The sequence below is a fragment of the Phalacrocorax carbo genome, chromosome 2, assembly GCF_963921805.1.
Source record: "Phalacrocorax carbo chromosome 2, bPhaCar2.1, whole genome shotgun sequence".
NCBI lineage: Eukaryota > Metazoa > Chordata > Aves > Suliformes > Phalacrocoracidae > Phalacrocorax > Phalacrocorax carbo.
The window spans coordinates 146,429,025-146,454,035 of NC_087514.1; the positions used below are offsets into that span (position 1 = coordinate 146,429,025).

General features: G+C 36.0%; 1 protein-coding gene across 1 annotated transcript in view; it reads left to right on the top strand.

Annotated features, from left to right (window-relative positions):
- The window catches only part of MALRD1 (MAM and LDL receptor class A domain containing 1), a 314,254-nt gene that overhangs the window by 182,384 nt on the left and 106,859 nt on the right, over positions 1–25,011 (top strand). The window contains exon 30 of the mRNA XM_064441822.1: positions 22,722–22,902. Within this exon, the coding sequence (XP_064297892.1) occupies positions 22,722–22,902 (181 nt within the window). The remainder of the gene's footprint in view (positions 1–22,721; positions 22,903–25,011) is intronic.

The following is a 25,011-nucleotide window of genomic DNA, read 5'->3' on the forward strand; positions in this document are numbered from 1 at the left end:
GGATATTGTCTCTAAAGGCTTCAAGTCCAGTAGTTAAAATTCTTAATTATTTTTCTTACCCCCAGGATGGACAAAAGGATGTACATTTTTTTATTTTTTACAAAATTAATCTGAGCAGAGTTTTACGACATAGTTACCCCTATTGATAAGAGCTTGTAGAGATTCTTTTCTGTTATACTCTTTAATATTTATTTGAAATATAATGTTCAAATAGATGAATTTTGTGGAATTTTCTAGATCACAGTCCGTAAGATTTCCTTTCTGTAGGTTTTTGGAGCATTGGGTATGTTTTATCTTTCTTTCTTTTATTCTTATTACAGTGATACATTCCCCTCTTCTTATTTAATGTAATTTTACTATTCTAATAAAATTTTCAGACATTATTTTTATGTTATTTTAAATTCTTGTCTCCAGTGAGCTTAAAGGCAGTGTAAATATGACATTTGAGTAACCACTTATTATTCTTATTCAATTTTTTTTAATGAAGGCAAGAATTATACACGAAGATATGAAAAATTATTCTCATTATTTATAGTATCCCAGATTGTTTTGCAGATCAGCCTACTTTATCTGTTACATTGCTTATATGGATTTGTAGTCAATATTGAATTAGAGTTTCTATTCAGCAGTGTCTGTATGAATAAAATCTAATTAAATACAGTCATGGGAAGTCATGCTGAAGCTTCTCCTGATAGTACAAACTACAATACCGATACATTTCCATCCAGTTTAAGTATCTCTTGATTTAAAGTTTAGTTAATGTCAGTGAAAGCAGATCAGTAGATTGTGATTAGTTGAAAATGCAAGGAAGAGATGACCTGGGAAGGCATTTACCATCTCAACTTTGACAGCTTAGCAAACTGTCTCTGGCTAAAGTCATGATGTCCCTTAAAAGTTGAACTGAGAGTGAAAATCATACATACCAATGGCACAATGATGAACAATATGATGGGGAAATACTGTATGGAGACAGAATGAGGAAGGCATTTCTCCTTCTGAATACCACAGTGGAAGAAAAATGGTAATCAAGAGTAAAAAGCCATTTTTTTTAAATCATAGTTCATGGTATGTATTGGTGTCTTCCCTTAATATTAGCATTGCTTGTCCACATTCAGGAAGCTTAAGAATATAATCTATCACACTACCAAAGTAGTGTCTCAGATTATGATATAATCAATAAAACTGCAGAAACATAAAAGGGATACTGTAGCTAAGCATGAACTTTCATGTTACAGTTTGAAGTTAGAGAAAACAAATTCCTTTTCTAGGGGAATTTCTCTGTAGTTACTGGGTTTTTTTTTTTCCCTGAATTGTACTACATATAAACCTCTCTGTATATGGAATAATAATCCAACGATGAGCCATTGAACTAGTTGCAAAAATACAATATTCTTCAAATCAACCTCCTCAACATTTGTGCAAATGAAAGATGTTGACATTACAGCTATTTATGGAGGCTTCAATATCCACACCACCATCCATCTAAATTGAAATTACAAAATGTTTAAGAGCAGCGCAAAAGCTCACCAGGCAAAGAGAGTATTACCAGAAGAGATCTGGATGTAACTAGTCATAATTTTGCTACTGCAGTGAGATTCGAGGTACTTCTAATCTCTGTGCTAGCTGTAAGACAATACATTGTAGGAGATATTCTGAAGCTGAAGTGCAGCATAGTCACTATGCCTGTTTTAGCAGTGATGGTGGTGTTCCTCACCGGTACTCAATACTGGTTTATTTTATAAGTCACAAGAGACTGTAATTTTCAATCACGCTTCTAAAGATGCAAACAAGAATTCCTAGGTGAAAGGAGTGAAATATTTTATTGTTCTACTGATCAGAACATAACTGTCCTACTGCTGCTTAAGTTGTTTCTGTCATAAAAAAGAAGCAAGTCTTGGGTGTCGTGGTGGGAAAGAAACAATAATCAAAGGGTAAAAGCATTTGTTGAAGATAATTTTTGTGGGATCAATGTTAATTGCCCTGCCTATAGACACTGTCATTAAAAAAAGATAATTTAGGATTTAATACAGCCGGGGGACCTGTTTCAAGGATTTGAAACAAGCCTCTAAAAAGAAATACGCATATGTGTAAGGAAGGTGAAATCTGCCATTAGTAACTACTTCCATGGACTGTGACGAGGCCAATATACACAGGATCTCATTAGGAAGTTCCAGTGAACCTTACCCAGACATTTAATTAATTCTATCCGGTTACAAATGAGCAAAGACTTAATGATATTTAGACATAATGGTATTTAGGAGGACAAGAAGTCCTGACCAGATCATGGCAAGTGAAACATGGCCTCATTGACACCTTCTCAGCAACAGACTTACCTGGCCAGGGCAACAGGCAGCTGGAAACAGCAGCCAGCACCCTCCAGCTGCTCAGGGCTGATGCTGCACAGACCCTGTCACCTGGTGACCGTAGCTTCTCAGCAAAAGCTGGAAGCTGTCACGGTTGTTCCCTTAATATTGCTATCATTTTTAGCTAGCCTAAGGTAAAGAGGAGAGGAGAGGGCTAGTACTGTAGAAATGTATAGCTTAGAAGGTGCCACAGCTCAGGATTAGATGACTCATGATGGTTTTTGTAATTCCCTTGTTATTTTTAGTGGAGCAGCTTAATGTCCCAAGCTGCTGACAGGAAAACCTGCAGCAGAGATGCTGCAGATGTCAGCTGATATCTTCTGGACATTTGTATTTCTAGCACTGAGTACTTTAAAATGAAATTGTCACAACTCAATATCATTGACCCTACTTCTATGGGAAGTCACTCAAGAATAAAGTCTGAGGAAACAACTTATTCTACTTCACAGCTTAAAATGGACTGTGTATTTCTGCATTGATTCCTCTCACTAGCTGCATGAAAAACAATAAACTCCTCACATTAATGGAGAAGTTATAGATTTTATTGGGTTCAGGTAGCCTCAAAGCAGACTATCTGACCTCCATGCAGCTAGAGGAAGAAACTAAATCTAATGCAGAAGTGTAAAGTTTTCTAGCACTTGTATGTGGGTGAAATAGATATATGAACATACCTAGCTATATGTTCAATAACTTAACATTTAACTTTTTTTCCTTTGAAACCAAGTTTTTTGTTTATTTCCAATAGTTTCTCTTTATTAAATCCAGCAAAATACATATTCAGGAGGATTTAGTTCCACATAGCACAGGGGTAATGGCCTTTATTTAGTGAGTATCTATAGCTTTCAAAAGGGACACAGTTTTAAACTCTTTACTCCCATTGTTGACTTATGAACTGTTATTAAAAGTTCTATTTGAGTCAATGAAATGTCTGATCTGACTAATGAGTAAGAGTAAGGGAGTACTAACTTAGTCCCAGGAGCTTTAAAGGGAATTGGAGGGGATACTGTGAAATTCAGTATTACTGTCACAAAAGAAAGGAAGATTAACTTATGGTAGCTTTACTTCCCAGAGCAAGATAATTTTATACTTGTACTTCCTGAATTGAAGGCAGAATCTGAAACAGCACTTTCCACCTTTTTAGGCATTGTTTCAAACAGGGTTGTTGTAGGTCTGATTTTGACCCCATGACACAAGCATATCTCCAAGTAAATTGAGACTGAGACAATGATTAAAAAGAAATAAACCAGTTTTCAGTGGAAGCATAATTTTTGAAAAGCAGTTTGTGTAGAAGGGACAAACAAATGTGCACAATCGTAGATAAGGGCAGACACCATTCAGTGCATTTTACTTTCTCAGATGAATACATTAGGAAGTCTTTTCACTCTTCTTAACTGTAAATTATCGGAAGCGTATAATTCATTTTATTCTTATACTGCAACCAGATGTAAGCATCCGTTCCAAAGAGTTGGTGAGCTGGAATGACACATTTGGCTATGCTTTGAAGGAAAAAAATAGTTTGAGGAGTGGTTAAAGAATCACCCTTGTATTTTGGAGTCTTGCTTGTGAAGACAAGAGGTTCATTGAAGGATTTGTAATTTAAAATAATTGTGTTTGTAGAAACACGTATAACAGAAATTGTTTATATGTGAATTATTCAGCATTTTTTTTGTTTAAATTACTTGATAACTTGCCCTTTTCTCCCTAGGGAGATGAGGATGATGAGTAGTAAAGGATTAGCATGACTAAGGGCATGTCTCTGTCAGGCAGGGCAGTACCTGGTTAGAAAACTGAGCAGGCTGAAAGATTTAGACAGCACGATGCATACCAAGTCATCAAAGCAACACCACAGTGACTTGTAATGTTACAACTGGAATCACAAGCCCTGCCTTTCAGGGCTAATACCACTACCCTATTTTCTATCCGAGCCTGGCACTATATTGTACGACGTGACAAAGACGAAAAGTGCACTTTCAGTCTCCGCCACACTGCACGGTTCTGCAGTGTTGTATCGCTGAACCCATTCTCCAAATCAGAGATCTCTGGGAGTCATTTCTTTTATTGATTTGTCGGCTCATAATCTCACAGACAGATGGTGATTACACTGCTGCTTTTTATCATATGAGGCTTTGAAACATCTCTGGGATCTTTGCAGGGCAGACTTCTTCTGCTCTTTTCTAACACTTTTCAGAGTAGATATTCATGAGTGAAAGTTGTGATTTAAATGTGTCTCAGGGCAGAACTCTTCTGAGGACCATACAGCTGCTGTTTAATGATTTTTACTGAAGAAACAGACATGAAAATCAGGTCTTTTTTATATAGCAGCTGTGAAACAGAGACGTATTTTTATGAAGACAAAAGGACTTTTTCTAAATGATAGAGGTGTAGCCTTGAGCTTTCAGCATTTTTATTAGGTTTTCATATCTTTTCTTCTAAATAGGTAAATTCAGAAATTTAATTAACGTATTTTTTCAAAAGAAAAATAAATAATGCAACATGCAACCTGGTGCCTGCTGATAGCTTTTAGAAAGCATATAGCATTGATCAGACCTTGAATTCCAAGACAGCATCTAATTTCCTCAATCAAAAATCCACACTGAACATTTCTAAAAGTTTCATTGCACTTCAGAAAAGGTGGAAGATCTTTCTTTTTTCCTTTTTCCTTTCTCATTTCTTTTTACACCCCAAGGCCCCTTGGTCTTCCACTGAAAAAAAATATCTTTCATCAAAAACTCACAGACTGAACTGAACAGATGTTATACTAGCAAAACTTCAGCACCGATATAGCAGAAGTGCTCACTGTAGAACGTTAATTTGTTTCCAGTTTTATCTTATTTTAATGCAACTTTTATTTTTAATTCACAGTTCATTTTTAGTGTCTTGGAGATGTTCTAGTTTCTGGTAGTCTTTGATCTTTGCCAGGCTTGCAGTATCAAGCTTTAGTGTGTTTAAAATTACTTTGATGAATCAATAAAGAGTCTTAGCATGAAAAGTCTAATTTTTATGCCTCCAGAATTTTTTTCCATTTCTAGCCTTCAATTTTGAATCCACAGTAGCTTCAGGCAAACAAGAACCAAACCAAAACAAAAAAAACCCCAGCAAAACAAAACCAAAAACCAGCTGTGTTTCTGTATTTCCTGTAATTTATTTCACAAAGATGGAACTATCTGATTCCACTTCATTTCATGCAAAAATCAGACTAGGTTTTTTTTCGTACCTATACTTATGACTGTAATAACCTGTAGGTGTATTTGTTTGTAGGTTGACCACATTGCATTATGCAATGATGAATTAAGTGAAAGATGAAATGCTGCTTTAAGTAGAATTGTCTTATCATTGCATGCATTGACATCGAACATGGTGGTAGAGAGCAGTTATCATTTGCAGCAGAGACTAATAGTGTCAATGTAAAGGGACCTTTGAGACACTTCAGTGTCTTCCCACTACCTTACTTACCATGGCGACAAGCATTTCCATGACCTAGTAACTTTGTTTTGCTTGCCTATGAGAGGGTCATTGCAGCTCAGAGATGAAATGCCTGCAGACTCATAGAAACTCCATAGTCCATTCATAGGAGTTTCTTATCTAGGTTTTTAGACTCAAATACTTTCAACAGGCCTTTATGTTCCCTCACACATCTCAAGTTGTCTAGCTACCCTCAGCACATCCTACCTTGCCTCATTCTTTTGCAAGTTGTTCCTGCAAGTTTTGCCAGACCATATCTACAAAATTAAAAGAATCAAGGAGCTCATATAAGGAATTTTAGTACTACTCTTAAGACTGAAGAGAGCATACTCATATGAATTAATGAAATAATGAGAGATGATACAGTAGTATTACTAAAATCAGGAATCAGATAGGCCATTTGGAAATGTCCCTGGAAAATGTGGGTGTAACTGTGTGGTTTGCAGAGTATATTTGATTTTTCCTTCAGCAGGAGGACTAAAAGAAAGAAATGAACACCAAAAATTGCATTTCTTATCTCCCACTTATCAGATTAGTTAAGGCTCTTAATCTATCTGTGACACTAATTTTTCTTTAGCTCTAGGAGTTTTAGATGACATGGAAATTTTTCAAAGGCTAATGCAAATGAAAAAAAATTAGCTTTGTTATAAGTGTGAATCTTATGGAATTGACGAGTAAGGAGAAATATATAAACTTTAGCTGTAATGTTGGGTTCTAACATGGACCAGGAATAACTGGGTATGCTCAAAGTATGAGGATTTTCTTAGAAGATTTGGGGTCTTGTTTTCTAAAGAGAGTGAGGACACCAAAAAGCTCCACAACCTTGTCGTGGTTCAGCCTCAGTCAGCATCTAAACTCCACTCAGCCACTCGCTCACTCCCCCCACCCCTCTGGGATGGGGGAGAGAATTGGAAGAGCAAAAACAAAATAAAAAGTTGTGGGTTGAGTAAAGAACAGTTTAATAATTAAAATAATGATGATAATGATGGTTATTATAGTAATAACAATAATTATGATATAATAAAAAGGAAAAGGGAAAACACCAGAAACACAAACGATACAGTTGCTCACCACCTGCTGACCGATGCTGCCTGTCCCCGAGCCGCGATTGCTGCCTCCCCCCCCCGGCCAGCCCCTCCCAGGTAACATACTGGGCATGACATTACATGATATGGAATATCCCTTTGGCTAGTTCAAATCCATTCTCTTGACTGTGCCCCCTCCCCTCCCAGCTTCTTGTGCACCTGGCAGAGCATGGGAAGTTAGAAAAGTCCTTGACTACTGTAAGCACTACCCAGCAACAACTAACACATCTGTGTGTTATCTCAACATTATTTTCATACTAAGTCCAAAGCACAGCACTGTGCCAGCTGCAGTGAAGAAAATTAACTCTATCCCAGCTAAAGCCATGACACCTGGCTGAATGAATTAATCAAGGCACAAACATGAAGCATCTTTCAAATTTTAAATAATTTGCTTAGACTTGTTTTCTGTACATTTATACTGTCTCATTTAGGTGGCTAAAAGTATTACTAGTTCTATTAAGTGACTATATGATAAAGCTGCTCTGCCGTATATCCAATGGAAACCTGCAGCCTATATTTAGATGTTATTTGGTCTTCCCCTCAGCTGCTCACTCTTGCCTTCCACTCCTTCCTCTGAATAGCACAACTTAGTATCTTACTTCTTTTCTAGTTTAATATAGTTTGATCTATATGAGAGAAAAGGTTCTTTAAATAAGAGTTTCCAATGTGATCCAGAAGAGGTACTATTTAAATTTTGGTACATGAACCATCTAATTAATTTCATTGATCAGTGAACAGAAGACGACTCTTGTTATTTTTGACATGGAAGTACTCATTAGATATGAAGGACTCTGCTGTATACAACATTATTCTGAGTATTTCAACAGTGTGATTCAGTTGAGAATTGTGTTCGATGGTAGTTCAGAGGGAGTATGTTATCAGAAAGTTTATTAGTAGTCAAAAAATTATTTAGGTGGATTTCCATCCTTTTAACACTTTATATACCAGCTGTGTTCTTCAAGTGTTACTAAAAGAATGAGGGTTTTTTTCCAGCCTAGCTGTTTTAAGAGGATGTGGGCTATGGAAAGGAATTAACAGCTAATGAAAATCCTCCCCTGACTCACTAGCTGCACATTTTTAACCTTAGACTTTGCCATAGTCAATAGTATAGTCAGTTTAAGTCAGTACCTCTAGAATTTAATGTCTATAAAAATTGCAATATCATGCTTCCAAGTTGTAACAAGATTTGTTGTACAGAGAAATGAAATGTGTCTTCAGGTAAGATTTGAAATCTCTTGAGAATAGAGATACAGTAAGACCATTCTAAAGACACCAGCTGTCTTGAAAAGACCAATCTTAAAGTGTTAATATTTTCATCTTGAAAAGAAAATTTTACTGTGTGTAGCTGAAGAACCTGAATGGTCTTACAAAAAGTATCCAAATAAGGTGTGGTCATAAAAGAAAGAAAAGTACAGAAGACCATGTAGCAAGACAAAAGGCACATTGTGGTAAATGATACCAAAACACCTTATAGCATACTATCTAGTTCATATTTTCTAAGTATGCTAATCTAATGACTACAGATCTTACAGTGGTGCATATAAGATGCCATTGCTATACAAACTTCTTGGACTTCATTTTAAAATATCCCTTCCCATATACATATTATCAGACTGAATTTCTGCTGTAGGAGGGGTGGGGAAGGTACATTCTTCCACTTGGAAGAATTAACTTCTTGGAGTTCTTTTATTTTTGTTTGTTTTGTCACTCAATGGTTATATTTTTCCTTTGATTTGCCCTTTTTAATGTTGCAACATTTCCTTTGTTCACACAAGAAGATTTATATTCTTTTGATAATTAGCTCTGTGCTTATTTGCTGCAGGGAATAAATCCATTTAGAAAACACAGGCAGAACTTCTGCACTCTCTGCAACATCCAGAGAAAAACTGAAGAGGTGGAAACAGGGAATTGAGGTAATCACAGCTACTGAAACTCTAAGCCAGAAGTGGATTATGCAATAGTTGATGCATTGGGAAGAAATGGAAAGGTATCTGAGGGATTTTCATTGAAAACCAAAAACATGCACTTACTCTGGCATGTAGATTTCTTTTCTAAGAAATATGTTAAGACCACAGGACCCGCTGTTAAATCGTAAGTTGTCTCAGTGTGGATGGGATTCTTATTACTTAAAGTCATAGATGCCTCCAGTGCAGCCACTGCAGCAGTCACCCTAACCTCTCTTTGTTGAGGGTGGAGTTTTACTCACTATGTCAAAGGGAGTCTTGAGTATGATTTATCTCATTCTAAAGTAAACATCTATAAGAGGAAAGGTGGTGATTGCTTTCCATATAGCTTTCTGTAGATATGTAATTGTATATAGTAACATCCAATAAACAGTATTGGGTACATTCAGGAATGTCACTGGAAAAATATTTGAATTTTTGATATTTCAGTAAATATTTTGGGATACTTATGTAGACATTTCATATCTATGCTGACACCAAGAGCTCATGATTCTGTTTGCAAACTTTCATCTTCTAGTTCCCTACCATACTATATATATATATTTACATTTATAACCTTATATGTCCTTGAACATAGAAGGTGATGGCCACTGGAGAGAGAATTAGGGAAAGAGAGGGAATCTCACTGAAATGTTTGAATATAATAAGATCTGTCAGTTATGAGAGCCCTCAATTTGTAGAGAATATATTTCATAACTACAGATTAAAAATTTAAATCAGGTATCTGTTTCCTTGGCATTCTCTAAGACATAAATAGTTATATCCATCAGATATTACAGAGACAGGACCTGAGCATTCCTCTTAAAGATGTCTCTCTGATCAGGATCAATTCAGCGAAGATTAAAAATACTTAATTGAGCTTTGACTGTATAAAGAGCTTACTATTTTTTTCAGCCTTAGTGTTTTGATTCCCCTGAGCCTGTCCAGTTCATCTAAAATACCCCAGAGGATTTGTTCTGTATTTCTACAAGCCCAAAAGCAACAATCTAATTGAAAATAATATTCTAATACAATACAAATAGGCTGTAAAAGTAAATGTCACAAGGAAAGAAGTACAGTTATATCCCAGTGAACCTCCCACTACATCAAAGTAAGGTTGACACCTGACTGACAGTAATCACTCTCTTATACATCTGAAAAAGCATAAGATACTCTTTGACAATTAGTGGAGAATATTCATGTCAATCCTTGTCCTGCAGACTTGTCACTTTGAAGAAATGACAGATGAAATGTTTAGTAAAACTTTGAATGTTTTAATGCAATTGTACAAGAATTAAAAGTTACTATTGCTAGTCTTAAGAATTATTATTAGTCTAATGATTTTATCATACTGCCCTAAAGGAATCTTACATTTTAAAAAAGAAAGTTTAGTTTACAGAAGATATACCGACTTGTTTTCCCTTTTTTTAATTATTTTTTTTCTCAGCAGAATCCCTGTAAAGATATGTTTTCCTGCTCCTTACATTCAGTTTTATATACAGAATCAAGGTGGTATCAGAGGTGAATTGCTAAATTGAAATATTGATTAAAACAAACAAAATCTCTAAAAGATTCCAGATGTTTTGTTTAGCTGAATTGGCTTTGCCTTGGGGCTTTTATTTTTGGCTACAGTAAGGTGTTCCACTTCCAAGCACATCTTTGCCCAGGATTGGCCACATAAAGTGATAAATTGCTCCAAGATAAGACATGCCAATGAGTAAGTGAAGTTTGATCCCACTGCTTGAAAAGTTTGAAATTCAATCAATTATTGATTAAGTATCCAAACTGGTAGGTACTTATTTCAGTTGAGCCATCTTTCCATTTAGTTTGTATTAAACACCAATTCAGTGTGAGAACATCCATACCAGAATTTTTTTTTATTTTTTGTAGAGAGAGATGTACATACTTTCTCTTTCAGTGGCCACAGAAAAAACTGACTTTTTTGATGAAGCTCAGCAATACTTTCTGTCCTAGGTGAAAGTTTTAGTCAACATTCAATAAAGGCAATGAAAGTGCCAAACAACTCTACACCATCTGATTTATTTCAGGCAGCATACACAAATAGATGGCCACAGACATACATGAAAAGTAAGGTGCTTCACCATCCTCCTAAAAGATATCCTGGACAAATGCACATTGGCAGTATCTGGTGTGATCTGTGGTCCTGAGATGCAAATTTTCTCATGTCCCAGTTTCACCATGGCTGGTCGCATGCACAGACCTTCCAAGGCACTGAGGGGCTGTGCCCTGTCAGCTCCCTCCCTGGCGGATGCTCTGAGGCCAGGATGCAACATGGATGTCACCACTGGTTCTAGAGTTATTGGGGACATGCATGCACCTCCTTGTTGGACAAGAACTTTGTATTCCTTCTCTCATTCCATATCCCAGCTGATAAAGGAGAACATTAAGGGGGATGGGGGGGGAGAGGGGGGTGGGGGAAGAAGAAAATAAACAATAAAAATTATCATCTAAAATATGGTTCTTAAAGGACAAGAAATGGTAAGAGTTATCAGCACTATTCTGAAGTTCCTTGATTTTGCACTTCAGATGTCTAGAATATGAGTTGAAGAGTTAAAGCTGCTTAATAAAAAGCTGAAATTTGATATATTATTTTGCCTCACATCTTCAAATATGGTATTCAGAGTATTCTTCATAGGAGGAAAAACATGAGAGATTTGAGGTTATCTCATTTCTGCAAATATCTTGATTCATGAAATCTTTTGTTACATCTCTTACTGTATATGTTCTACATTTTTTAGGCAGTCAGTATAAGTAAAGGTTTGACTTTTATTTTATAATCTGAGGGATCTAACACTGCACAATGTTTAGCACACTATCCTTATGTTTGGTACTATGGAGGGTTGTAACAGTTTTCCAGAGTCTTCCTAGAGTTTTTGTAACTGTGATTATTTCCCTTTCAAGGTTTGGTTTTCCAGAAAGTTACAGTTGCCTCAACTCTAAGATGGGAACAATCTGAGGAGACCTGTAAAGTGTGATTAAAACAAAGGCGTGACAAGGTTTGAGGCAAAATGGAACTAAGTTGCTTGAAATGTTAATGGTCTTGTAAAATGGCTTTGATGCTTATTGTTACTCAGTCTTAGTGGTAGAATTGAAGGAAAAAAATGAATTTCAAGCAACCGCAATTGTATCCCTTAAGCTAACCAAAAAACCAAAATCAAACAAAGGTGGATTATGTTAGGAAATGAAGAAATTTTTGCATTTGAAGAGAAAGGAGGGCAGTGAGAGCTAGGAATGAAGGCAGGATGAAGTAGTACAAGGTACCTAATGAATCCTCTTTTACAAAGAGGAGTTGTTTTATTTCTCTGTTCTAATTGGTAAGGATTACATACAGAATGAAGATGTATTTTAAGAGCCTAAGCACATGAAAGTATATTTGATGGAAAGAGTGTCATGGGAATGTAGAAAGATGCAAACAAGAAACAGAAGAGTTACACATGAAAGCTGGCTGTAATCATATATAATAGATTTAATAGTGTTGACAGGACAAATAATTTTTAAGAAGGTGATACTCATGGAATAATTCAAAGAAAATCCATAAATTATTCTTGCCTTCCTAGTTGTCATGGTTTAGCTTTCTTTTCCATAAAAAAGTATAACTTCAACTTCACTAATGAGCAACTTAATTGTCATTCCTTGAAATGCCTACCTGACTGAAACAAAATCCTGTCTCCAGATGAATTACCAGTCACTTTTTATCAAAGTGTTTTTGAAACTGGCTTTTCTCAACTCAGCACTTAGAGCAATTAAGAACCAAGAGTCTTACCATTTAGCTCCCAGAAATATTGCAAGTTCTGGCACTCATGACAGGGTGAGCTGTTAATGCCTTCTGATGCTCTGAAGGAATTCACTATGAGACTCTAGAATTCCAAAACTGGTGCATTTTAAAAAAGTAATTTCTTCAGTGGTATAAATTTATTTACTGAATTTGTTCATTATAGTGCATGCTCCTTGCTGAAATGCATATGCCTTCATTACAGTGATGATAATTTTGGAAATTAAAATTGGGGAAAAGATATTTCAGAAAGTGAAAATCATCTTAATGCTTTGCACAAAGGAAGAAATGAAAGGGATGGATGGATGGGCTTTGTCATTAACTCTTATTATGAAAATCTGCTGAGACTAATACAGGCAGACTCTAATAAAAGGCCTGAAGGCTGAAATATTGGAGTTTCATCTTGTTGTTTTCCTTCTTTCTTTCCACTGTGAAAATGCAGTTATGTGATTTTGTAAGTTATCCTTAAAACTGAAGCCAATTTTTCATGCATATTAATGTACTTAGTCAGTATACATTTTGCCTGAATCAAATAATTTCTTAAAGATACCATTTCATCACCTTGATTTTTTATTTTCAAGTGTTTTTACAGAAGGCAGAGACATACTAAATAGTGTTTCTTGTTCCTGTCAAAATATAACTCTGAAAAATTAGAGAGAAATTTATTTTCAATGTATTCTTTTCCATGCTGAGAATCATGAATCTTCATTGGTCACTGGAACTTGAGTAAGCTCGTCACTTTCAGCAGCATATCACCAAAATAAAACTCACCCTGTTGCACGCCCATGACTAACATTTTCCTATCTTTTGGGACCATTACTCTGTAGATTGTTGCAGTTCTGTTACCTGCCTTTTTCTGGTTGGGTTTTTTTTTTCCTTTTTTTTGCTACCTTGATTTGCTGAATGTTTCAGAATCCCATAGCATGCATCCCTCAGCATCCCACAGTTTAATGACAGTGTAAATTTCTACTTTAAAATTTCTCCCTACATTGAAATTGTTTCTATATTTTTCTCTCAGAATTATTCTAGGTGGATTTAATAATTTTGGAATCATATGTTTAATGCAGAGCTTCAACATTCAGATAATTAGCAGCAATTTTCTAAAAGTAACAGTAATCTTAACCACAAGCCTCTGTGGATTATTTAATAGGAGACAAATTTTCAAAGCAGTAGCTAAGGGCAGATTAGTAGATAACTACTTCTGCACCCAGATTTTCCTACATAATTAACAACATGTACAAATATTTTATTTGGTTTGTTTGCATACACTTACCAACTTTTCACTTAACATACAGAGTATGTGCCTTTCTCTAAAACAAAGGAGCCTGTCAAAACTTGGATGAATTATTGTAACTAGTGCTGTTATAAAGTGCCCCTGAACTGTTTATATTGGATTGCTATCAGCCTGGTGATTGACAGTGTGCCAGAGGACATACATGCTCATTCATAAATCACATTGTCATGAACTTATTGTCTGATCTCATTGTTCTTCATGTCACCATGAAGAAAAGAGAGAAAAAAAACAAAAGAAGAAAAATGGAAAACAAAAAGAGGAAAGAAAAACTGAACTTAAAATTCAAATCTTGAGTGAACAAATCCTGCCTTGAGTTCATGCTTTGACCCATTTAAGTAATCTTAATAATCTGATACTCTTAATGGATTTATCTGATGTAGAGATTTTTTTGCTTGGATGAAACATAACATCAAACTCTTTAGGGTTAGGTTACTGTTTTCAGATAATCTAAGCAATATTCTTTTAGGAAGTTAAGTTTTAAGAGAAAATCAGTGAGAAATGAAAAAAAGAGATAGAATCTGTCATGAGCTTTGAAAATTACTTTAGGTGAAGAAGACACAATAATCACATCTTTTTGTTTTAAGATAAGAGATTCTGCTATACAGCATCAGCTTTCAGTTCTACTGCATTTTAACGTGTTTTGTTTTCAAGCTACATATGAAAGACTTAATCCTAGGGACCAAGTTCTCTAAAAATAAGCAAGCATTCTGTGTACTGTAGTGTTGAGGGAGCAACAGCTCAAATCTATAAGGAACGTGCTCAGAACCTTCTGGAAATAGGACTCTCTCAAGCAATGAAACCTAAGTAAGTAGATAGATGATATTAGCAATGTCAGTGAAGATATTCACTGGTCTGTGATTTGGAGAAATAGAGTGTCATAGAAAAACCTTAAAAATATGGGCAAATGAGTAGAAGCTGTGATTTTTCTTCCTTCCATCTCTGCTACTTTGATGTACATGTAAATGTGCAGGACCACACTCCACTCCTTCTTAGGCAAAAGGAGGAAGAGGGGAAGGAACATACCTTATTGTAGGAAAAAATCTTTTTCCTAACAGTTTAAGAAAGTATTTTAAAAGAGTTTGACTTCTCTCAAAAGTCTAAAGGCTGCTGCAGAAAAGGAAGCCTTTTCATACAGTGAATCTGGAAAGTGTTTTTATGTTATTAATAACAAACAGTTAAGGTTTTTGATGAATCATTTGAAAATATTCTGTCTCTGATTAAAAAGCCCTCAAGTATATTTGGTTTGAAGAGTCCAGAAATATTTAGCAAATTTTTTTATTGCCTCCGTCCATTTGGTAAGCTTAGCTTCATTTCCTGTGGCTCTGCTGGAATAAACATCAGATGCAGATGAACCAGGGAAATATTTTGAACCCAGCTCAAAACATGAATAGAAGGTGCAGATCAAGACCAAAATATGTGCTTCGTTGCTGTTTCACTGCAGATGTAACAAGGCAGATTGTCTCATTGTGGAACCTTTATAATTGCATCTGGAATACTTAGTGTATGCTTCTGACAAAGCGTGTATTCATAAGAAGTTTCTTTGCAACATCTTGTACTGGAAAATTACATACTGCTCTTGCATGCTTTGGATTCAGTTCCTAATATTCTCACTGTATTAGAAATGTAGCCTTGCGAATAATGCTGCGTAGGAAAAATATTAAACTTGGCCACAAAATAAAAGGTATTCTCAGACAGAAAGAAATCCTTCCATCTCTTTTATTCTTAGTATCCCCAGGTGAATTAATGAGGATATTGAGCCCAGTAAGATATACTTTCCCCTTAAGTCCTCCGAAGAGAAGTTATAAACACTTTATATCATTCTTCAGATGAAAACAAGCATGAAGATGATTCTGAATTTCAATGTAATGAAGTAATTAAGAAATAATTCCTCTCAGACTATCAGAAAGTAGATTAAAAAATCTCTGAATATGAATAGGAATTTTCCAATATGGGTAGGCATATAGACCTACAGATCTAAAGAGGTTATGGTCTTCTTAAAAGTAATTCTGCCATTTTCTAAGAGTGTTTATTGCTCAGCATTGTGGGACAGTGGAGACCAGGACCCACTGCTGCAAGTCAATGGAAAAACCTGCCTTTTACTTTTAAGTTTCCCATAATGGTGGCTCATCACCTCAGCTTGCCCTTCCACTATGTTCAACCCATAGAGGGCAGTGACATGCAATTAATAATAACCTTTCAGAGCCTTAAATGAAAACACTCTTTTCCACATCTGGTTTCAAGGGTCTTGGTGTGTGTTTTTGGGAAGAGATTAAATTTTGTTAGCTGATCTGTCAATAACATTGGACTTTCAGAATTTCTCAGGTTGAGTTAGGGGATTATAAAGTACAGAGTTACAAAGCAGGTTGATATGTGGTAAAAATTATGTTCTAAGGAAATTTCCAGAGGCATTGCCCAGCAATATTCTACACTAATAAAGAGTGGACCATGTGCCATGAATAAATAAGTCCAAAGTAGAATACATGTGATAAGCTGGCAGGTGTTCTACTGTAGCCCATCACCTACTTGCCCTGTAAAGCTTATGGGTATGACCAACAAATAATCTTTAACTTTTTTTGTCTGTTACAAGATTAGGTGATCATTAAGGCTATTGAGACTGCTGGGTCCTTCCCTTACCACTGTTCTGGGATGGATCAAATAAGCTTATTGCGGTCTGGACCTATGATGAGGACACTATTGATAAATCACACTAAATTTCTCTCTTTTCTTCTATAGGTAAAGCTATGTTACCAGGTTAACTTGTTTGATACCAAATTAACTCTTTGTCTGTCAGGAGGTATAACTGGGCAATACGGCTGTTTCATTTTTGGTCCATAGAAACATTTAGACTATGCTGGCTGCTATGATTGTGTCTGCCTGCTCTTCTGATGATGTTCTGCACCTCTTTTCCTTCTAAGAAGTTCTAGTGTTTTTGCACTAGTGTATTTGTGCAAGGGAAACATGAAATTCCAAGAACAAATTGTTTATAATACTTCTATTGATAACTCAGTGCTATACTGTTGTCCCATGAAATACTCGTTATTTAAGTGCTAACAGTGTGTTAGGTATTGCAACAGAAATATTGACAGATGTACACACATACAAAGACGAACTTTTGAAAGGACACACTGACTCACTGGGTTTTCAAAAAAGCTATGAAATGTTATAGGTCATGGCTGAAAGTGCATCCACAGTTAAGCCTGTTGGCAAGATTTTTTTTCTAGACTCCATTTGCAAAGGAAGGAGAACTATTTAGAGAGTCCTTTTCCCAGAATAGGGATGGGGCTCAGGAGGAAACATGTACATTTGAATAGGTAATAAATGGGCAGTGGATTCCTGTATCATGAATTAGAACAGCAAAATAGTCTGGAGAATGGACTGTGTAGATAATAAAGCAATAGTTGGATGAAGGCTTTAGCAGTCCTCAACCTATAACTTCTGAATTTTAATTTACAATATTCTTTTTTATCACAGAACCACAGAATCACAGAATGGTAGGGGTTGGAGGGGACCTCTGAGATCATCTTGTCCAGCCCCCCTGCTTTAGCAAGCACACCTAGAGCAGGGGGCAAAGGAATGCATCCAGGCAGGTTTTGAATGTCTCCAGGGAAGGAGACTCCACAGCCTCCCTGGGCAGCCTGTTCCACTGCTCTGTCACCCTCACTGGAAAGAAGTTTTTTCTCATATTGAGGTGGAACTTCCTGTGTTCCAACTTGTGCCCATTGCCCCTTGTCCTGTCACTGGGCACCACTGAAGAGTCCAGTCCCATCCTCCTGACACCCACCCTTCAGATATTTATAAGCATTGATCCCCCCTCAGTCTTTTCTCCAGGCTGAACAAGCCAATCCTCTCAGCCTTTCCTCATAAGAGAGATGATCCAGTCCCCTGATGTTATGCGGAAAGAGTTTACAAAATATTAATGCAGACCACATAAGAATTTAGAAGGATTTTAGCACTGATGAACTTAAAAGCTTGAGTGGCATGCAAATTGTGGGCTATTCATAAGTCATAAAAGGAAACATAAGGAAGAAAGATTAAGTTATGTTATGTCTCTCAACTGAGGGAGACATCCACAGAAAGATATTGAAGAGACAGTATGACATTTTAGTCTGAATAGAAAAAACTCTGGTGGTTGTCATGTGTTATCAGTGATGTGTCATTGTTAGCATTTTGCTGTCAAATGTGATACCTTGCTAAAAAAATAGACTTTGACCAAGTTTTTAGGGCAAAATTATTTTGCTTGTGCATTCTGTGTCAATGAGATCTGAGACCCTCTCTTCTCTCCTCTTTCAAAGACTTGCAGATATGTAATAGGCAAAAACTATAATCGTCTCATAGTTCAGAACTGCAATTTAGCCTTTTGTTTGGAAAGGTTAGGGGTTTTCCTTTCATGTACACTGGTTTCTGGATGCTGTTTGTTCATGTTACTTTGGAATACCCTCTTAGGCTGGCAATTTAAGTGCTCCAAGAACCTTGTCTACTACTCTGCTTAGCTGGAGTAGAAATGCAGGCAATAAGAGGACACAAATGGGAAACTGGATAATGACATGTTTTCAGGAATGTAAGATAGAGTGTGAGGTGAACAAATCTGAACTGGAAGAAAGGCCAAGGTAAATGTAATGAGGCATAAGGAAGATAATAATGTGGCTTTGATACAAAAGTGTTGGTGTGAGGAAAAGAAAGACCGGGATGACGTGCAAGTAAGTGAAACGAAGGATATGTGGAGCCTAGGATATGATGCTTATGTGATGTTGTTTTTTTGGGGGGGGGGGGCGTTGTTTAGTAAAGGACCACATGCAGCTAGACTCCTGCAGGGTAACTGGAAAATGGGATTTCTGTCCTGACCAACAGCCAGGATAATCAACCTATACACACACAGGAAGCACTGATACTATCCACCAAAGCCACAGATCTTAACCATCTTTTATCAGTCTGTTGGAGTATAGAGTTAGACTGGGCCTTTTGCCACCAGCCCAGGTTGAAGAGCAAGCTAGGCACTCAGTATTAATATGTGTCAGGAGAAGAATAGCCTCATAAAAACAGAAAGAAAGGTGACACTGTGGCCTCCAGCCTCCTCTACACTAAGACACAGTTCTTCTGATTGTCATCTATGTCTTTCACATATCTCTCTTTTACATTAATACATGTATATGGGAGTGAAGAAGATCAAAGGATTTCTGGATGCAATGGGCAGGTCAAAGGACAGACTGATTTTTCCCCCCCTCCAGGCATATTTGTGTTTGTTTTAGAAGCAAACACATTCCAAAGATATGAAAGAAATGCCAAAGCACCAGACAGATTAAATGGAAGGAGAATGCAGAAAACAAAACAATAATTCATGAAATGGAATCTGCAAAGCTTACAGACGATGATCCTTTCATGCCAAGAGTGTATCCAGAAAAAGCGTATAGCTTACCACACCTTAGCCAAGTCAGCACCCCTGTCTGGGCCTGAGGAGAGAAGTGCCAAGCTTCCTGCTTGTCTTTCCCACCTCTGCCTTGGATGTTTCATGCAGATAATGTGCAGGGCTTGTGTTTTTGAAGGGACTTTTCACTGCAGATTAGAACAACCTTCATGCAGTTATGCAGGGGATGAGGTTGCTTTTCATTTTGTTATGTAGAGCTGTAGCTGAGCAAGTGAAAAATCAGCCTTTCATGCTTTACGAAGTGCTGCTGTTGTATAGGAACTACTATTGTTGAACCCAGACAGTTCTCTTTTGCGTTTTATTTGAGTACTCATATTCAAGAATTTGTGAAGTGCAAGGAAACTGTCATTTCTGTTGTGAAGTTTCTATGTGAAAAACTTTCTTCCTAGCAAAAGGTATTTCAGTGTCTCACTGTGGAAAAAAAAATGCCCCAGTTCCTGTAACTGCATAAAGATTTGATACTTTATGGCTATGATACCATATACAAATTTGTTGATTTTTATATGGATATTTATAAAGAAATATGTGATCTGTTTTACTTCTACTCACAGTATCCTTTACTCAAAAATCAATGTGATAAATGTAATATAAGTCTGAACAGACTGTCATGTAATAAAATGTCATGTGAAATCAATCAAAAACAGGCTATTGGCAGAGTTGAGCTTATATTCTGTTTAATTGTGCTACATTTAACATTTCCAATTTTATATAAATATTTATCTCTATATTTTAAGAAGCTCCGCCAAATTCCATACATCCAAACTTAAACATGTAATTTTTTTATAGATTTGAGGCTTAATGTTGGGATAGATACAATTTTGAATTTTTCTCTCTCACTTAAATGCATGAAAGTAAAGGAATTCCCTTATCATTTAGTATTATCATTATTATCCACTTTATTTTAAGTCTCCTAAATTCACCACTGATACACAGCACTGAGCTACTTTTGTAAAATTAATCAATAATTTTGTATAAGTAATGTTGGGGAAATTTTCCTATTCCCAAGAGTTCTCAAGGGCAGACAGAAGAATTTCCATGTACAACAGATGGATTAAATATTAAAAAGTATCTCTTCTCAGTTTTTTTTTTTATTCCATGTTGGAGACCATAAATCCAAATGTAACTCATCATAATCAGCCATTTTATTCATGTCACTGATAGATGGAAGATGTTTGCAGACTGAACAAGTTACCCCAGTAATATGTTATACTCTTTTGGAGGTTATTCAAAAAAGTAAAAATCAATGGAATAGATATTGTTGAGTTACCAAAATAATTAAGTTGAATCTTTGACTTCATATTTGTTGAACAGGAATATGAGTCAAGTTCAGATAATTTTGCCAAACTGTTTTACCACTGGTAAAATCAGCTTTGATTACCAGATCTATTCTTTTTGAGCTGTTAGTAAGAGTCCTCTATGCTGTGTTTCCAGGTAGAAATGTAAGTGAAAGTTTTAGAAAGGGTGTCACACTTGTTCTAATTCCGGTTGCATTGATTATAGGCCTGAAAGGGGACTCTTCACTGAGAGGGTGGTCGGTCACTAGAACAGGTTCCCCATGGAAGTGGTCACTGCACTAAGCCTGTCAGAGTACAAGGATCGTCTGGACAACGCTTTTAGTCATATGGTTTAGTTTAAGGTAGTCCTGCAAGGAGCAGGGTGTTGGATTCAATGACCCTCATGGGTCCCTTCCAACATGAGATATTCTATGATTCTATGATTATATTAAATGAATGGATCTCTGACATGATGGCACATAGAGCCAGGAGACTCACTCAGAGAAATACATTGAGAAAATAATAACCAGTTGTCATTGACTATGGAATTAGTGGTGCAAAGCACCAGTAAGGACCTGTTATATTATTTTCTCTTTAATGGATTGTGTCATTGGCTTTAAATCAATGGGACATAACAAAAGAAACAATGCCTGAAGTTCTCCCTGTAGGTGCTTGTGCGCTCAGTCATCATGACTCATAAAGGTCTGCTACCCACCACTGGTCCAACACCATTCATAGTGTGCAGCAAGAGTTGTTCAGCTGAATATCTTTGACTTTGCATGCAGTTATGGAGACCCTTCCCTGTGTTTTCTTTTCTATTCAGCAATTTAAAGTAAAGTTGCCATTGTTTTCAACTAACTCCTTTACAGTTAATGATGATTTTTCAGAACACCATCGTCAAGACACATTGCAGTATCTTTATGTGTCGGTAGGTCTAAGGACCTCCTTCTAAAAGATATCAACAATTCTGTGAGTTCCCTGATTCAGAAAAAACTAGTGTAATATTTTTGTGCATGCTTGTCTGCACTTTCCTATTCAGAACACAATATCTAAAGCACCAAGATTAACTTTGTCATCATAAATATGCATAAGAAAATCTTATTAACATAAATCTGATATAACAGGTTCACCATGTATAAAGAAATGCAATTAAATTGCTTCCCTACCTATTTTTACTGTTGTCTCTATTTTCCTTAGATTTTGCTTGTTTATGTACTACTTTCTTAGAACCCTTTTTATGCATTACATTTAGCTGTTTGATGCATCACAGCGTTTTTATTAACCCTAGCTGGAGTACTAATGGGTTTTGATAAGAAAAGACTAGCAAAAAGCTTCTCATTTACAATTTGGATGATTAGTCACACAGTCATAAAGAAAAATAAATTGGGACATATACAAAACTTCTACAATTATTTACTTTTGATACCATCATCTATGTGTATCATCCATTCACAGCAATTGAAACTGATGCATCTGCTTTCTAATACAACTATTAAAACATGAAGCAGATTGTTTGCTGCTGACTTGCCAGTTAGATTATATGATTGGACATTTAAAGAAAAGCTTTAAAATATATTAACGTATTTGAAAGTCAGAATACTCTTATTTACCTTGAAATAAACCACACTAAATGTATAATTATCTTATATGTGTTAGTTTTTCCTCCCTTGTATTACCATTGTCACAACTTTTTAAAGATTCTACCTATCTGATACCCTATTTTTAAAACAGTAGACTAACCTTGCATCCAGTAATATATCCTAAACACAAAGAATTAATCTCATTATTATGTAAAGGTAAATAGAGCTCTACCAAAATGGACTGTTTTGGAGTTCAATCATACATGTAGTGATTTCTGTACTAAGACTCCATCTACTATTGATGTTTATGTGATTTGTATGGTAATCATCTCATTTTGCTACTTTTCCTATTATCCTAGCATTGCATGTTTGCCATTTCTTGACAAAACTGAAGGGTGCCTTCTGGTCTTCTCTCCGTTTGTGGGTTACTTTTTTTTTTTATAACTGGTATTTGATAATCCATACTTACATGTATCTTACTATATATGTCTTATTCAAACCTCAGACTGATGATGGCATTGTGAAAATATGGAGTGAATCAGGAAATCATGGTGATGACTGGAACAAAGTCAAGTTACACTTGGGGAAACTGAGGAATTTTGAAGTTATCTTTGAAGGCATTCGTACCAGAGACCTAGGAGGAGGAGCAGCAATAGATGACATAGAGTTCAACAACTGCACCACAAGTAAGTTCAAGAGGCAAGTTTCTAGAGGGTTACTAAAGGAGATGTATGGTGTTCTTGCTTGTTTTTAAATGCATCACAGTTTTACTATCTTCATTGTAGTGTCACTTTTCATAAAATCTGTTATGAATACAATGTTTTCACTCTTATCATTTCAATACCATTTTCTACTCATACAGAAAGTCTTGTATTAGTGCAGCGTTCTCACACTAAGTTATTGCAGATAAATCCAGGAAATGCTTGAGGTTTTGTTTCCTTAATTTGTTTGGTTTTGAGTAAGAACTTTCCTTCTTTAAATCATTGGTAAGTTATTGAGTCTCTGATGGCGTATATAATAATTTTATATAAAATATATCAGATTATAATAAGTGAAGCCTGTGGTTCCCCCTGTTTTATTGTAAAGGCTCTTGTCATAAAAATGAGTTGAGCCTACAAATGAATGACTGTCACTATTCCTTTTCCCAGTTCACTTCAAGTGTTAAGGCCAGCAAAATAAAGAAAACCTTTGACTCCTTCACAGGGTACTCACTCTATTTAATTCATCTTTTTGTGGACATGGGCTAAAATAGGAACAGTTTGCCTGAAAACAAACAAACAAACAAACAAAACAAACAAACAAAAAGACAAAAACAGGGTGGATTGTGGTTTCCATCAAGAAAGAATGTGGTCATAATCCCTGGTAGGGGATATATTGAGTGAGGTAATCATTACTGACATTGCATATCAACACTGTATGAATTTTGGGGAAGTTATTTGGGCAAGCTTTAATCTCCTGCCGTAGTATGGATGCCCATTATCAGTTGGAGCATGGAAAGTGCAGTTCTAAAGAGCATCTTTGACCTAGTTTCATCTGCAAACTGCAAGTTTTGCATTCAGAAATTTGTCCATGGTGTAAATGAAAGAATGGAAACTGGATATAACTTGGGACTTGCTTCAGAACTACACTTCAGTAAAACTCTAAGGCATTTGTACCCTTAAGATATCTTCCAGGCGTATGAACACTAGTGATTTCCTTGTGCTTTTTCTAAATGTTTCATTGTCCCCATTGCTATGCGTGTGATTATTCTCCAACGGACAAGGGTAGATGGATAAGGATGCCCTGGTAAGAGATAGGAGATCAACATTCCCCTATCATCTTGAATAAGAAAAAGGATGCTGATCTCTCTTGCAATTTGTTGCCAAGTTGTGCTCAGATGTATTAACTCATACTGTGGGGTCTAGTTAAACCAAATTTCTGGGATTCTGTCCTATTTCAGGGCTGCAACAATTTAGACAATTTAACAGTCAGATTCATTAAGATATTCAGTAAATAAAAATAGCAGGATTTATTTTTTAAGGAAGAAAAAAACTCCCTTTAAGTTCATAAAGGTGGCATCAACATATCTTCATATAATGTAAAAATATTTCTGATTAATCTTAAGTCCACATATTTTATAATAACCTGAAAATAAACATTACATTAACATAACTGGAAATATTCCAGAGAGATGTCATTGCAAGGAAGGAAATAGTTTCAGCAGGGGGTTAGAAAGCTGTCATGTGAAGGATCTTAAATCTCTTAAAATGTTAAGACTGCTGAAGTTTACATTGGGTTTAGTCTATGAACCTACAAATCTGAATGTTAATAGTGCTTTATAACCAGTCCTGCATTAAAATACCTTTGCAGTGAAACAGTTCAGAAAGTAACCTGTGTTGATTACTATATAGCAACTATTTGTTTTACAGCACTGCTTCAGCAAGAAGCTCTGTTAGGAAACCAGTTGCACCATGTGCTGACTACTTTCACATACTTACAGCTTTGACATAGTAATATTCCTGTGTATTTTGCAGAAAATTATTGTTTATGAAGATGCATGATTCAGAGGAGGCTTTTCTCATAGAAGTTTAAAATACACAGCTGAAACTCAATATACAATACAAATACAGATTTTTAAAGATTGAACTAGAAAAGCTGGAAGCCCAAGATGTCCACCCCTTATAGAGCTGTCACTTGCATGGTGGATGTTTTTGCACTGTAATAAGGCACAATCTTTACACAATCAGAAAACATTCACTTACAGCATCTCTGAGAGCGTAAGCTAAGCACAGCAGAGTTTTCATTAAAGTTTAGGT